This window comes from Felis catus, chromosome D4 (genome assembly GCF_018350175.1).
Source record: "Felis catus isolate Fca126 chromosome D4, F.catus_Fca126_mat1.0, whole genome shotgun sequence".
NCBI classification, from domain to species: domain Eukaryota; kingdom Metazoa; phylum Chordata; class Mammalia; order Carnivora; family Felidae; genus Felis; species Felis catus.
In genome coordinates this window covers 26,601,646-26,619,018 of record NC_058380.1, presented here as the reverse complement: position 1 = coordinate 26,619,018, position 17,373 = coordinate 26,601,646, and the positions used below count along the sequence as shown (strand labels likewise).

Below are 17,373 nucleotides of genomic sequence, written 5' to 3'. Positions count from 1 at the left end.
GGATCACTAAAGTAAAAATGGACATTTACATTGACTCAGAAGCCTTTGTGATTAAGATGTGAGAGGAGGGTTTTAACAACAACTGTTCAGACACAAGGAAAATACCTTCTTTCTGTTTACCATTTTTTTTCATGTATCAGGCTTAATTATGTTTATCACAGTTTTCATTACTTTTTTTTGATGTTTATTCTTGAGAGAGAGAAAGAGCATGAGTGGGGCAAGTGCAGAGAGAGGGAGACACAGAATCCGAAGCAGGCTCCAGGCTCCCGGCTCAGGGCTGTCAGTGCAGAACCCGACGCGGGGCTCGAATTCACGAACCACGAGATCATGACCTGAGCCAAAGTCGGGCACTTAACTAACTGAGCCACCCAGGCACCCACAGTTTTCATGATTTTTTACCTTCCTCAGCTAGAATATAAGTTCCATGAGGATAGGACTGTTGTTTTTTCCCCTCATTTTATCCTCAGCATCTATTAGACACAGATTGTGTGCATGTAACATTTGTTGATGAAGGAACTGAGCTGACCTTGAGACTTAGTCTCTAGAACATTAAATACCAAGAGATAGTGAAGCAGCGTCTACAGAGATTTGAAGGGAAGAGTCCTGATTCAAGATTTCTGAAAACTTATTAGTTTCCTTCTGTATGTGAAGGTGACAAATTCTTCGGTATATAATGGTATGGAAGTAGATTATCCAGGTATCCTTTCTGAAGTAATCATATGAAATATAACTCCAGCTCAGCCAGTGATGAATTAAGAATACATGGTAGCAGAATAATTATATTAAACATTACAAATTATTAATTATGTAACACTAGATAATTGTAATATTCTTTTGAAATACATCTACAAACTCTTGGCCAAAGATACATAATCCTCAGTTATAGCAAACTGGGTCTTTTACACAAATAAACTAAAGTTTATAATATTTATATTACATATAATTTATATTATTTATAATTGTTGGAGTTCCTATTCTTAGGAATATTACACTATTCTTGTATTTCTAAAATAATTATAGAAATAGTGGTTCAGATATGGGTTTTAAAATGTAAAATTAACATCTGAAACAGGGATCTTTAGTGTGGGATCTATTGAACCATAGGAATCCATGGATGGAGTTCAGAGACTGTGAACACTTCGACATTCTATATAAAATTATGTACTTTTTCCCTTGAGAAAAAATCTTGAGATCTATTTATTGTTCTCGAAAAGCAAGGAGACTTCAGAGATGCACAGAAATCCTGAGAGTGCTGAATACAAAGCAAAAACCAGTAAATCAGTTTTAGTAATAAGATATCTAAGTGGATAAAATACTCTGACTAAAAGGAGAAGAATCTCAGGTTGGGTTCTAGAGTATAAGTAGCTGATACATTCTGGAGACTCTTAAGACAGCAGGATGGAAAGCTTGAAAGTAAATAGATTGGCAGATGTATAGCTGTTAGTCCCATCTCAGAAGAGTCAGTATTATACTGAACAAATGTTTAAAACAAGACAGCAGGGATTTTTTCATACAGGTTAGATAATAAGAAGTATGTCATAAATACTAGAGCAAAGATAGATAACACTGTAAACATTGACTAAAAAGGAGAAGTTCATGGAAACACAGTGTTATTTTTCTTGCAAAACAAATTGAGGAAGTTCATCCAATCCAAATGGATGCAAAAGATAAGTCCTGTTAATACATTTCAAAATATGATTTAAATGGGCAATATTCTAGACAAATGTGAGTAACTAAAATTGACCTAAAGAGTAGAAAATCTGCAGGTGAGGTTGCCTTCAGTGAAGACCCCAGACACTGATGACTTGATCTTAATTTTCTTTTTTTTTTTAATTTTTTTTTTCTTCAATGTTTTTTATTTATTTTTGGGACAGAGAGAGACAGAGCATGAACGGGGGAGGGGCAGAGAGAGAGGGAGACACAGAAGTGGAAACAGGCTCCAGGCTCCGAGCCATCAGCCCAGAGCCCGACGTGGGGCTCGAACTCACGGACTGCGAGATCGTGACCTGGCTGAATGTCGGACGCTTAACCGACTGCGCCAACCAGGCGCCCCTTCTTTTTTTTTTTTTTTTGTTTTAAATTTTTTTTTTCAATGTTTTTTATTTTTGATCTTAATTTTCAAGAAAGTTTCCTGTGCTTTGTTTTCCAGAGCATAGGATAAAAGGGAAAGTTTAGAAGCAGCTTCGTTCTGAAATCAAAGCCTGGTAGGAATAACCTGAAACTGGAGATAATTGTCACTCACGAAAATATAAAAGTCCTAAAATATTAGAAAATTGAATTGAGCTGTATTTTTCATGACAATTAAGGATTATTTTTTAAAAAGTAAGTTCATTGTAATATTAAGATTTTAATTAATAGAATTTAACAATAGGTCAAAGGAAGAAAACCAAAGAGTCCCTTGCTAAATGCCACGAAGAGATTTAGTAAAAATCATTCTTAGTTTCAGATAAAATTTCTTAAGGAATCCAGGAATATTTCCCAGGCAAGCTGGATATTATCCAACTCAGATCAATAGCCAACATCACACACAGTAATGAAGTGTCAGAGAATGCCTTGCTCAACCATTGTTCAGTAACATCATTTTGAAAGCTTTAGGCAGATCCATAAGCCTGGGAAAGGAAGGGTCTTAACTTTAGCCTACTCTTTCAGTGACTGTCAGTATCTGTGGAGGATATTACTGTCTGTGTAGAAAATCCCAGCAAGTCAGTTAAGAAGATGTGTCTTAGACAAGATAAAAGTTCTTGAAGTACTGTTTATAAGATACATGTAAAAATTCAGTAGCTTTCCTGGGTTATGTATGCAGATACAGGAACAAAACCATTTAGAAAACAGGGAAAGTGGATCACATTTAAGGAGCAATAGCAAAAGCTAAATAAACTCCTTGGAATATACGTTCCAAAACCTTACAAAAAGTACTGACTCATTCCTTGTAATTGTTACATCATATAGATATAATGTAATTTATCTAAGTAGTGTCCTGTTGAAAGGCATTTAAGTTTTTCTCTGTATTTTATTAGTTTTTAGTATAAATGAGCCAAGGACATTTTGAAGACCGAGTAACAAGGATTGATTTATATTCCCTGATTTTAATTGTATAATTATAATGATTGATATTGTTCATTAGAATAGAAAAGAAGGCCTCAGACACTCTAAGCTAAATGACATTTCACATCTGGAACAGAAAACCAAAGGAAAATGATGTGTAAAGGAAAATATTTGAAAGATTTGGTTAAAAATTAAAAACATTTTCTCTCTGATACTGAACTGCACTTTCCTTCCTCCCTATCCAGGCAGTCATCTTTCTTGTTTGCAATAGACTTTCTTGAATTCAGTCCCTTTCTTTCTCTCTTATAGTTCATTCTCTGAATGTCAGTTCTTCCCTTGTTTATCCATGGCTAACTGCTATTAGTACATTGGCATACGTTGACCCAGGTTACTACATATATGTAATACGAATAATTTTTTGCTATTTCCAAAGGAACCTACGGCAATTTGGTGACTGTGTTAATTAGGATGAATTGAGCTGCTGTTACAGAGTGACCTAGGACAGTGCCATAGCCACTCAGGCAACAATAGTAACAGACACTTTCATAGCACATACTTCTTGCCTGGCACATTATGTATTAGCCTGTATAATGCTCCCAGCAACACTCATTTTATGGATGAGGAAATGGAGACACAACTTATGGAACTTGCTCAAGGTCAAATGGCTAGTAAATAGAGGACCCGGATTTGAATTAGGTATTCTGTCTCCAGAGCCGCTTTGTTATACTGCAACAAGATAGAAGATTGTTTTTTCTCTTACATATTCATCCAGAAGATGGGCAGATAAGCCTGGGCAGTAGGCCTCTGTTTCACAGATCATCAAAGGAAACAGTTCTCTTTGTTTTCATCATCTCCTATGGTGGTTTCCTCAAGTACATGTGGAAAATGGTCATGAAAGAAACTGGAACGGGCAATTTTCTTTCTAAAGAATGTGGCCTGGAATTTTGTGTTTACCACTGTGCCTCCCATACTTTTGGCTAAAAACTTATCATATGTCTATAACCACTGTGAGGGAGGCTGGAATCAATAACCTCTAGCAAAACCTCAGAGGCTCTGTTACTAAGGGGAAGGAGAGAACAGACACTTGGGAGGTAGGGAGGAGTTTGTAATCTTCACCATAAGAAGGCACATTGGAAACGGAAGTCCAAAGGAATTTGAAGGAGGTAATGTCGGCTAGAGGGAAGGTCAGGAGGTCCTAATGCTCATCACCCCCACAAACACAGCAAAAACAATAAATAACCAACCACAAAGTGATGGAAATATATGAGAAAGAGTGTTTTTAAAACCCTGAAGAGCTCAAAATCCAAGGATGGCCACAGAGCGAAGTATGGGAAGTGTTTTCTCTGCACTACCCCATCTCTTAGTCCAGACCAGCGCAGCGCCAGGTGGGGTTTCCTTCAGAGAAACCTCACCCTGGGGGGAAGAAGCGGGAGAACCCCAGGACGCATTCGCACTGTGGATGTCGGTCGCCTTTGCTGCTGAGGCCTTCCAGGTCTGCACCAAAGCTGATGGAGCTGCACGGAGTCCTGCCTGCTGCATTTACTCTCTGGGGATGGAGCTGTTGCTCTGAGCCCATGCAGCTGCTGCTGCTGCGTCTCCCCACCAGCTGGAGTCACTGTGGGGAGCCCCAGACACCCACGCTTGTTTTCCACAAGGGATCTGCACGCTCTGACAGCCGACACCACCACTGCAGCAAGGGCACCTGTGCCCTAGGACCAGGCATGGCGGTGGTTCCACACGTGCCTGACCCCGGGATCCCAGCTGTGCTACTGCTCTGAGTGTTAGCATGCTAGACCAGGGACTGAGAGGGAGCCCCTTGTCCAGAGCTCTCCCATGTTGTCTGTCTCAAGGAGAACAAGGAGGCCCTAGAAGCTTTTGCCTCTTAGGAACCCTCCAGCCCTAGCTACCGCTGCCACCTGAAGACCCTCAGAGTCAGTGTTGACATTGATCTCTGCTGACGGAGCTGCACGGGGACTGTGCTGCTGTGCCTTGCCAGGGAGCAAAGATACTACATCTTCCCCAGCCTCTGTCATCACAGCTGTTTTCAGGTGAGAGTCTTTCCCACCCAAGCCAATCCGAAAAGGCTGGAAGAAGCAAGTGCATCCTCAAATGGGACAGTGAAATACCCTCCAGACTGAGATGGCACTTTGAGACCAGGAAAACTACGTAAGCCACTCCATACCGTTTACAGAGTTTTATTCAAGGTAACTTATTGAGGAGAGCAGGTGGGCGGTCTAGGTGCTGCTACACAGCTATTTTTTGCCCAGTCCAGACCTTAATCCACAGCTTTTATGGAGTGAGGGGCATTCGTGGTGAGGTCAAAGGGTAGTTATCTAATGTGGCACCATATGTGTGCCGGAGGATCTCTACCTGTTATCCAAAATGGTGCCATCTGTGCACCACTTTAGGGAAGCTCAGAGCAAGCCTGTCTGCATTCTGGTCAGGGCATACATTAACCTCCACTGGGCCCTGAGGGAGGCATTGCTTGGACATGACCAAGATGGAGGGCCGCAGGGGGGGAGTTGGTTTGTTGGCACTCCTCCACAGGTCAGTATCTGTGTGAACAGAGATGCAGAATCCTCAGCAAAATAATAGCAAACCGATTTTAACAACAAATTAAGAGGATCATATATCATGATCAGGTGGGATTCATCTCTGGGATGCAGGGACATTTCAGCATCCAGAAATCAAAATATGATATACCACAGTAACAAAATGAAGGATAAAAATAATATGATCATTGCAATAGATGCAGAAAAAGCATTTGGCAAAATTCAAATCCTTTATGATAAAAACTCTTTTAACAAGTTAGGTATAGAGAGAATGTTCTTCATCATAATAAATAAAGGTGATATATGACAAGCCCACAGCTAATATTGTGTTCTATAGTAAAAAGTTAACAGCTTTTCCTGTGAGATTATGGAGAAGACGGAGATGTCCTCTCTGGCCATTTCTATTCAACACAATACCGGATGTCCTAGCTATAATGATTAGGCTAGAAAAATAATTAAAAGGCCTCCAAATCAGAAAGGGAGATGTAGAATTATCTGTTTGCAGATAATCTTATATATACAAATGATCTTATATGTATAAGATCATGTATATATACACACACATATATATATATACATATATAAAGTCTCCACCAGAAAAATATATAAAGACTTTATATATATATATTAAGTCTCCACCAGAAAATTGTTAGAACTGATAAGTGAATTCAGGAAAGTTGCAGGATACAAAATCAAATATACAAAAATCAGTTGCATTTTTATACACCTAATAAACTATCTGAAAGAGATGATAGCAGCTTTATTTACAATAGCATTGAAAACAAAATAGGGATAAATTTACCAAGGAGTTGAATGATCTGTACACTGGACACTATAAGACATTGATGAAAGAGATTAAAGAAGACACAAATAAATGGAAAGATATCCTGTGTTCTTGGATTGGAAGAATTAATATTGTGAAAATGCCCGTAATACCCAAAGTGATCTACAGATTTAATGCAATCTCTATGAAAATTGCAATGGCATTTTTCACAGAAATACAAAAAATTACTCTAAAATTTTATGGAACTTACAAAAGACCCCCCGGTAGCCAAAGCAATCCTGAGAAAGAAAGCTAGAGAGGCATCACAGTTCTGGATTTCAAACTATTACAAAGCTATAGTAATCAAAACAGGATGATACTCAAATAAAGCAGGTACATAGATTAGTGGAACAGAATCGATAGCCTAGACATAAACCCACACATATGGGGTCAGTTAAGAATACACAGTTGGGGGAAGGACATTGTTTTCAATAAATTGTATTGGGAAGGCTGGGTATCCACATGCAAAGGAACGAAACTGGACCCCTGTCTTATACCACTCACAAAAGACTATCTTGACATGGATCAAAGACTTAATTATAAGAGCTGAAACTATAAAACTTCTAGAAGAAAACTTACGGAAAAAGATCTTTGACATTGGTCTTGGCAGTGATTTCTTGGGTAGGACACCAAAAGCACAGGCAATGGAAGCTAAAATAAACAAGTGGTATTTTGACAAACTAAAAAGATTCTGTTTTAATTTCAATTTACTGCCCTACAGAATGGGAGAAGATACTTGCAAAACATATATTTGAGAATGAGCTACTGTCTAAAATATATAAAGAACTCTCACAGCTGAAGAGTACAAAAGCAAGTAATCCAATTAAAAATTAGGCAAAGGACCTGAATAAACATTTTCCCAAAGAAGACATACAAATGGCTGATAGTATATGATAAAGTACTCAACATCAGTAATCATCAGGGAAATGGAAATAAAAACCACTTACTGTATCACCTCATACCTGTTAGAATGGCTGTTATCAAAAAGACAAGACATGGGAAGTAGTTGCAAGGTTGTGAAGGAAATGGAACTCTTTAACGTTGTTGGTGGGAATGTGAAAATGGTACAGCTACAGTATGGAGGTTCCTCAAAAAATTAAAAATACAACTACCATATGATCTAACAGTCCTACTCCTGAGTATATATATATCCAAAGGAGTTGAAATAATTATCTTAAAGCGAGATCTGTACACCCATATTCCCTATAGCTTTATTCACAATAGACAAGATTTAGAAATGAACTTAATGTCCTTAGATAGATAAATGGATAAAAGACCATAAAACTAACTTCCTTCCTTCCTTCCTTCCTTCCTTCCTTCCTTCCTTCCTTCCTTCCTTCCTTCCTTCCTTCCTTCCTTCCTCTCATTCTGTCATGTATATATATTTGAATATTATTCAGCCAAAATAAAGGAAGGAGATCCTGCCATTTGCTGCAACATGAATGTATCTGAAGGGCACTATGCCCAGTAAAATACACCAGACGGAAAGACAAATACTGTATGGTATTACTTATATGTGGAATCTTAAAATAAAAACCAAAAAAAAAAAAAAAAAAAAAAACCAGCAGCACAAAAAATGATTTTGTGTGACCAGAGAATAGAATGTTGGGTGCCACAGGTGAGGGGAGTGATAAATTAGTTGATGGGGTCAAAGCATACAGATTTGCAGTTTAAGAGGATTACATTCTGAGAATCTGTGTACAGCCTGGTAACTATAGTTACTGATATGGTATTGCATACTTAGACATTCATGCGAGGAGCTTTTAAGCATTTGTACAACAAACACACACACAGACACTATTGACAATGTTAATTGTGTGAGGTGATGGATGTATTAGTTATCTTTGTTTTGGTAATCATTTTGCCTTGTGTATTTGTATCAAATCATCACATTGTATACTTTAATATATACAATTTTATTGGCCATTTCTTCCTCAATAGAGTTAAATAGTTTAGAAAAATATCCTTTTTTAAAAAATGTTTATTTTTGAGAGAGTGGAGTGAGTATACATGCATGCACAAGTAGGGGAGGGGCAGAGAGAGAGAGGGAGACACAGAATCCAAAGCTGGCTCCAGGCTCTGAGCTGTCAGCACAGAGCCCAATGCGGGGCTCTAACCCTCAAACCATGAGCTCATGATCTGAGCCGAAGTTGGACACTTAACCAACTGAGCCACCTAGGCACCCCCCAAAATATTCTTTTAAAATATTCTCTATCTTGTTTTAAAGCACTCAGTTACTCACCTGAGCACTCTACTCTTCTTTCCTTGTCTCTCCTACAGCCATGGTCCTCATGTCTCTTTACATTCTGTTCCCTGAGTTTTTCTCTAATGTATACTCATTATCCCCATTCCTGCTATATTGGTCAGACAGTTACTGTCTCCAGTTAAATGGTCCCCCTCCACATATGTTCTCCCTCTCACCCGCCAGAGTGATCTTTTGAACAGTTTCAAGTTGAATTAAGCCATTTTCCTCTTGAAAATTCTCAGTGCTTATCTTCCAGAGGTTAAAAATCTAAACTACTTGGCCTACTGTGTGCCCTACATGTTCTCATTCTTATTTGCCTTTCTTAGTACTTTTCCAAGCATACAAGTTTAGTTACACTTGCTGTTTCCCAAAGATACCATCTCAGCTTTTTGTTTTCATCTTTCTTAAAAGCCACACTCACCCACCCTTATGTTCACCTAGAAAGCTGCCATGTTTTCTGGATATATTTAAAAGAATACCCAGCACATGGCACTATATAAGGCACATGGTAGCCATTGAAACAAATAGATGGGAAGTCAGTTGATAAAGGCATGAAAGCAGTTCTTGAAATTTGTCATGTACAGGAAATAAGATGTTTCATTCAGGCTGTTGCAACAGAAGACATTATTCATTTTTAAAAACCGAGAACATCAGTAAAAACACCCATGCATTTTTACAGTGCTTTTTCAAATTTTAAAGCACTTTCACTTTATCTGCTAGGTTTTTCAACAGCGTTAGAGACATTTTTAATGAGGCATTTCATTAACTTTTCCTTTGGTGATTGAAACGCCGATGTGGTATGTCTGTGCCACCCTGTCTTCGGATGTGCATGTTGCAGAATGCTTACCTCTGACCTACTCATAGTGCGTTTTGTGTCACAGTGGACGACGTAGTGGATGAAAGTGATGACAACGATGAGCTTGACTTAGAAGCCGAAAATGAAACTGAAAATGAAGATGACGTAGATCAGAATTTTAAGGTTAGTGTGACTCCATCTTTAGTCGACTTTATAAATTGTATCCACAGTTGTAAAACAAAGGTTGGGGAGGTAGGTATAGCTTAATGGTAGATTAATTCATGTAGTCCCCATCTGTTTATTATGATGAGGGTGGACACTGAATTAATGAAAGGGAAAATAATATTGTTCTGAATGCGTTGGTCTGAAAAGGGTGTGAGAATAACTTACCTTCACTCTCTTTGGCCAGGATGACCTCAGGTAACCCATGTGGCTTAGGTTTCAAAGTCTAAGGAAATCTGAGTTCGAAGGAAAGTGGTTTGAGACTCTAAGTGGCAACCTGTTCCTCTTTCAGCAATCTTTTGGAGATATCAAAATAGTAGGAAAACAATCTGTAACTGCTGGCTCTTTGGTAAGAATTAGGGTCTACATGATGATTCTTAGGTTTCAGGTAATTGGAGAAGAAAATGGACAAAAGTATTTATTCAATTGAGACTAGATAAAAAATATTGTCATGTGATATTAAGTGAAAAGGCAGGGGAGTTTTCAGAATTTGGTGGCATCCCTAGAAGTATAGTGACTATATTTGCTTTATTTAGTGTTAGAAGGGGTTGTTTTAGTATCTTCGGAAAAGTATCTGTTTAACTCTTTCAGTTTTCAGCTGTTTAACTTAGTGCTTTTTTGGCATATGGGGAGGGATTCATTTGACCTTTGCCTGCTTGCACCTTTTTGTCTTGAAATGTTACATCAAAATTGGGTACACTGAGTATTTGACCCCCTCTGGAGATAGACTCTAAGATACTGGAGGGAGATTTCCACCTTTTTTTTTTTTTAATTTTTTTTTTAACGTTTGTTTATTTTTGAGAAAGAGCGTGAGTGGGAGAGGGGTAGAGAGAGAGACACAGATTCCGAAGCAGGCTCCAGGCTCTGAGCTGTCAGCACAGAGCCTGACGGGCTCCAACTCATGAACCCCGAGATCATGACCTAAGCCAAAGTTGGATGCTTAACCAGCTGAGCCACCCAGGCACCCTGAGATTTCCATCTTAATAGGAGATGGAGAACCAGTTTTATTATCACCAACTGTGATCACCAAGGCAGGCTTTGGCAGAAATGTCAAGTTAGCCAGTCTGGACAGCATGATGGTCTACATTCTTACCTCAAGAAGCTGCAAAGAAGAAAACCCATGCAGGCTCTGATGGTCAAGGCAAAAAATCTGGGCTAACTGTGTGATTGTGGTTCGGGACTTGATGGAAGTGAAAGAACTATGGGATGAGAATTTAGATTCTGTTATGTAAAATGTTCCTTAGATAATAGGAAAAATCACCTGTTTGGATTCTTTGGGAAGTGAGTGTTTAAGGGTGGTAAAATTTTTCAGATTGACACTAAATTTATGATTTGAAGTATTATATTTTGATAGAAACTTTTATGTGCTGTATGTTTCCATGTTATTAAAAACATAGTATGTTGAGTATAATTCATTCTTTATGATTCAGGGTCCTCATTAAAATATCTGTTATTGGGATCACTACAGATGTAAAGACAGAGAGATTGGTGTGAAAATAGAACTCAGTAGGAATTATAACAATGATTCTATTTTGCTCCTTGGAAATTGTCAGTGTAGATGCATGAATACATTACTTAAAATTAAAAAAAAAATCATATGAGAGTAAAGTTATGTATATTATGTATCATGATCCTATACCCCTAAATATGTCAGTGTATATTTCCTAAGAATAGTGATACTCTCTTACATAACTACAATGCAGTTATTAACTTCATAAGTTTATACTGATAGAACATTTTTATCTAATCTACCATGCATATTTGACTGTCAGCTGATCTAATAAATGTCCTTTATGACTTTTTTTTTCCTCTCGTATTTTTTTTTTCCTCTCTCTAGTGCTAACATCAGGTATTGTGTTTAATTATCTTGTCCCTTAGATCTCCTTTAATTTAAAACATTTCCACATATTTCTTTCTCTTTTGTGACATTCACATCTTTGGAAAATATAGTTGTTGGCTGTGTTACTCACTGGAATGTCCATGATTGCTCACATTTCCCCCACTTTACCTTAACACAGCAGTTGTAATAATAAAATAATTTATTGAACATCCAATCTTATGTTAGTCCATGCTCTTTTTAATTTTTTTTTTAAGTTTATTTATTTATTTTGAGAGAGAGTGAGCACGACTGGGGGAGAGGTGGAGAGGGAGACAGAGAATTCCAAGCAGGCTCTGCACCATCAGCACAGAGCCCGATGTGCGGCTCAAACTCACAAAGCGTGAGATCACGACCTGAGCCGGAATCAAGAGTTAGATGCTTAACCGACTGAGCCATCCAGGCGCCTGTACTTTTTTTTAAAAATTGAAGGATAGTTGACATACACTATTTTATTAGTTTCAGGTATACGGCATAGTGATTTGACACTATGAAATGTTCACCATGGTCAGTCTAGTTACCACTTGAATTTACCATTTATGCTAATCCATGCTCTTTACATATAGTAACTCTAAAGCCTCATCTCAGTCCTCTAGGTTACATGGTATTAATTACCTCTGCTTTACATGGCTAATAATCAGAAGAAGGAGGCACAAAAAGATTACTAATGTAGCTTATAAGAGGGGGGACAGGATTCAGAATAAAGCAGTCGGATGTGAATGTCAGCTTTCTTTACCACCATGCTATACCCAAATGTTATTTGTTTATTTTTAAAGGGCTACAGAATTGTTGACTCTTTGAAACTGCTGAGTTCTATTATCTTATTTTCTTCTTTACCACAGTCTGCCTCTTACTGTCTTTGCAGTTACATATTTAGTAAAACTTAATTTTTCCTTTTATTCTAAATCCCATTACTTCTTTCCTTGTCAGGTGAACCTGATATGCATTGAGTTTAATATTTATTTGTGTTCCATTGTGTTTATACTCATAGAGACTCTTTTTTTCCTCACCATAGCAATCCCATTCTCTATTCTCTATTCTCTTTACCCCAGATGCTTCAGCTTGGAGCATTTATAGAAACCTGGAGATTTAGAAGACTCATTTCCAGATAGCCAGGACTTGTCAGTATACACACTTCAATGTGTTTTTTCCCTCTCCTTTACTTTAGAAGAACTTTAAGGAGTGATAGACAGTTGTTGTTGTTGTTGTTGTTGTTTTTCCCTGAGGCTGTCAGTAGCTCTTCATCTTTGTTTTTCCCTAAACCAAAACACAGAATTTCCTGCTGTTGACCTCTCAAAGTACAGTTGTTTTTGGTCCACAATGACTGTTTTACAGATAAATTATTATTATTTTTTTGAAAGTAGAGAGCCAATCTCTAAGTCTTAATTTTCACAAAGTATTGAATATTGAATTCTAGTATGTTTAGAGAAAGAATACTTTTGTAAACTTTTTGTTATTTTAAAAGCATTCTCTATTAGGTGCCAATCAAGGAAATTATATATTTTGATTCATCAATTAATAATTTGAAGACACATGAAATTACATATTCAAGTACTAATAATTATATAATAATGATACAGTAATTATCATGATACTCTTTAAATACACATAGTGTTTATTATTTCTGGCAATGGAGAAAATCTTTTTGTTGGTTATACAAGGGATAGCTAAGTTCCTGAATATAAAATATGAGAAATACATAGTATGTTTTTCCTTTTAAATTACTTAATACGAAATATGTACATAGCGTCTATGGAGACTATGTGTATATGTATATACACGTATAGAAAGTATTGTAAGAATTGGGGCATGGTAGAATAAATTTAAGGCTAAAAGTAAGTTCACTCTGATAGTAAGGTAAATGCAAAGTTAAAAATGAATGCCCATTGCAGACAAATCTTACATGTCTCTTTTCCAGTGAAGGTGGTGGTAAGTCTGTATTTGTGTGAGGCCACATTTGGTGAGAATAGCTTGGGTAGTAGGTAAACTGACGCTTGTCCTTCTGTCACAGCGTACTTCTGGTCTTTGAGCAGATACAGATAAAATTAATCCCGGATGCATATCCTGTTTTCCTAAGGTCAGACCTCTCCTTTAAATTTACCCTCTTCTTTCTTAAAAGGGCATGAAAATCATTTCTGGTTGTTGTTCAACTTTTCACTTTTTTCCCCCCGAAAAACAAAGTGAATGGTGACACTGAGCTTTTCTAAGGGAAATTATTGACCAAGGAATACAAGAGGACGGTATAATCATTAATTTGTCTTGAGGCAGTCCATCGAGCAACAGTGTATGCTCTGAAATCAATGATGAATTTTCCATCCTGGGTGTTCTCTTTGCATGCTGTGTGATTTTGAGCAAGCCACTTAACCCTCTCTCTACCTCCGTTTCCTCTTAGTTAAATGGAGGTAATAATGCTATCTACCTCATAGTGTTCTTGTGCAGGTTAAATTATGTAAAACCCTTAGTGCTTCACACATTTTCACTGCTTAGTAAATGTTATGATTATCACCACCACTATCTTGTATTTATATTTTTCAATTTAGTTTTAAGTTTTACTGCCCTTAAATGTGAATAAAATTTTGACAATTCAGGAGGGCATACTTTAGTCTGGATCTTGATGCTAGGTTTTCCATCTTGAGGTGCCCAAATGCTGTGTTCTATTAGAGTAACCTTTAACACAATAAAACAACCAAAACAATGAAATGTGCAACAATGAAGCAAAAATACAAGCACATTTTAATTTATACAGCTTTTATTCAGTGATTATTCTCTACATGTGATTAATAATTTGGAAAATTTTAGTCTGAATTATATTCTGTAACTTTGTCTTAACTGGTGACATTTTTATTATTTCAGAATGATGATATTGAAACGGATATTAACAAGCTAAAACCCCAGCAGGAACCAGGACGAACGATAGAAGAACTTAAAATGTATGAACACCTTTTCCCTGAGCTTGTTGATGATTTTCAGGTATAAATATGGAAAATACAGCATCTTAATTGATTTTAAGAAAAAATTTTTTTTTCTTCCTTAGGCCTATGATCACTGGTTTCCTTCTCCTTCCTGTTTCTAAAATGTGAAAGTAATATTGCCTTTCTGAGTGACATTGGACTGCTGCTTTAGCATTCTGAGCTGCAAACTGCTTATTTATAAAATGAGGGGACCAGCTCATTTAGTTTTTGGGCTGGCTTAAAAGTTTTTCATCACTTTGGCTCATTGCTTTAATTGGCATAGTTTCTTACTCTTTGTAAAAAAATAATCTTTAAAATGGCATTTCAGAATCTGACATTAAAGTCATCTTTGTAGCAGTTGCATCCAACTGAAGGGGAGACAAGAGCTAAGAAAGTGCTAAATTAAAACTGTAGTCTGCTTGTTGTGTTTGCTGGAGGTTTCCATGTAACGGGATGGGGTGTGGGGGGTGGGGAGGACAACTTGAAGTCTTTATATCTGATTTGGTTCACAGGGAGAGTGACTTCTTGTTAACATTTCTTACCCTCATTTATTTACTGGAGTGCGCGTACATAGCGTGGGTTACGTAGCAAGTAAACCTGATTGAATTGATGGTGATTAGTAGGTTTAGTTTCTTATTCCCACTCAGCTGCCTGCTGTGGTGGGTCCTTGAGTAAGTCCCTGAAATTGCCCAGAATCTTAAACTGTAAAATAAAGGGTGAACCAGATAATCTCAGATTTATTCAGCTCTTACTACAAGCCCCATACCCCATAAACCCATTTATTTCCATTATAATTCTTAGTTGCCTAAAGAAAAAGACTTTAATATGAAGTTATGTATGAGAAATAAAAAAAGAAATACAGTTGATCCTTGAAAAATGTGGGGGTTGGAGGTGTCAGTCTCTGAATGGAGTAAAAAGTGCATGTATAACTTTTGATTCCCCCAAAACTTAACTACTTAATAGCTTCCTGTTGACTGGAATCCTTACTGATAATAGAAGCAGTTGATGAACACATTTTGTATGTTGTATGTATTATACACCAGGTTCGTACAAATACAGCAAGCTACAAGAAAGAAAATGTCGTTAAGAAAATCATAAGGAAGAGAAATATGTATATAGCACTGTACTGTATGTACTGTGCGTATCAGAAACAATCCGGGTTAGTGGTGTTGACACTCACTGTGCTCATTCTTCAGGGTTCTCTTTGGGATCTTAACGAGCTTGGGACGCAATAGGAACAGCCTCTAGTTGCTCCCCGCTGCCTCCCCCCCCCCCCTGCCGCCATTTCCTCGGTGCTCGCAAAGATTTGAGGGATGTTGGAAGGTACTCTAAAATCAGGCGGACTAGAAAGAAGGCAGGAGTAAAGGAGAATGGTATTTGTCAAAAAGAGAAAAAGAAGAAGACAGGAGGAGGCGTTTGGGAAAGGGTACTGAACCTACTAGATGTATGGCTGTTCTTTAAACATCTTTGTGCCCAGCTAAGAACTGCTTAAAAATAACACCTGGGAGGTGACAGATAGTGCTACCTCAAAGCAGAAAAATACTACAGAAGGAATTTGGGAAGGAATTTCTTCTTTCTTTTCTGTGTGTGTATAGGAACTATATAGCATGATTAAAAATGGTAGGAGTTTTGATGTGTGAATAAAGAAAAATAATTTTTTAACGGGTGTCAAGGCCAGGATTTTGGTTCTCATTCTTTCGCAGGCTACTTCTTTCTTGTAGGCTATGATGGTAAGTTCTTGTATATCTGCCTGTTAATTCATCACCCAGAATAGGCTACCCTTGATGGTTTCCTGCTTGGCCCCTAACAGCTGGTCAGCTTGTCCTTTAATTTGGCTGCTCATAGAAGTGGGTTCCTACTTGTGGTCTGACTTGGCCAGGGCCGGATGGTAAAGACGGGTTTGTCAGAGTGTAAGTGCTCTGAAAAGTCTTCTCAAGTAACTTACTCCTTTTTATTATGTGTAAGCAAAAGAAGCTATTTCAAGTGTTTCAGTTAATACGTATTTATCAATGTGTTCTCTATTTTGCCACAAAGTATAGTGTAGAATAGTTAACTGTATTTCTGTGGCATGTGTTACAGGAATAGCACATGGTCTTTTATTTACACAACTGGACAGTTATTTCTAAAGTAGCTGTGTTGGCAGTTGACTGTCTTTCTCATTTTTAAATTTCAGATGAATGGATCTTTAGGATACATTAATCTCTATTTTTTGAATTGTGTGTTGGAGCTGTATCTAAGCAGCAAGATTTAAGTGATACATCTTAGAGAATTAAAATGTATCTTATCTGGTTCCAGATAAGAAGTGTTTGAAAGAATTTTTTCAGCCATCATCTTATCAGATACTGGCAGATCATGAGATATTAAACACAGATGAAATTAATTTCAACTTTTTAAGTGACTTTTTCCATTTGGACTTACATGTCATTTTCAGTATCAGCCATTGGAGTTTAAAATTACTTGATGCATTTGTTAGAATTCTGAACACCACCCACTTTGCTTCCAGATGTGTTAAGGCTACTATTCAGTGGCCAGATGGAGGCAAATTGAATACATTTGAAGGCAACTTGTAGAAGTGTTAAAGTAATTATCAACAGACTTTTGAGGGACCTTTTTAAAACTATGATTATTTATTCATAGTGACAGTTACAGTTTTATTTGCTTTTGTTTCTTAATGGCAGAATATGGGAAGTGTCAAAATTCTGAATTGTCACAGCTCTTTTTTCATGTATTTGTGGTGGCATGATGACGGTTGCCTTATGGACTTTTGTTAGTTTTGTTTTTCTTTTTTTCCTCTTTTTATTTTGGTTTTAAATTTTTATTAAAGTTTTGTATGGACAGAGTTTAAAGAGTCACATAGCTTTAC

General features: G+C 37.3%; 1 protein-coding gene across 9 annotated transcripts in view; it reads left to right on the top strand.

Moving 5' to 3' along the window:
- Nucleotides 1-17,373, top strand: part of AGTPBP1 (ATP/GTP binding carboxypeptidase 1) — a 168,469-nt gene that overhangs the window by 74,324 nt on the left and 76,772 nt on the right. For all 9 annotated transcript variants that reach the window (XM_045043681.1, XM_023242224.2, XM_023242223.2 and 6 more), the window contains 2 exons: nucleotides 9,547-9,644; nucleotides 14,413-14,529. In XM_045043681.1, the coding sequence (XP_044899616.1) occupies nucleotides 9,547-9,644; nucleotides 14,413-14,529 (215 nt within the window). The remainder of the gene's footprint in view (nucleotides 1-9,546; nucleotides 9,645-14,412; nucleotides 14,530-17,373) is intronic.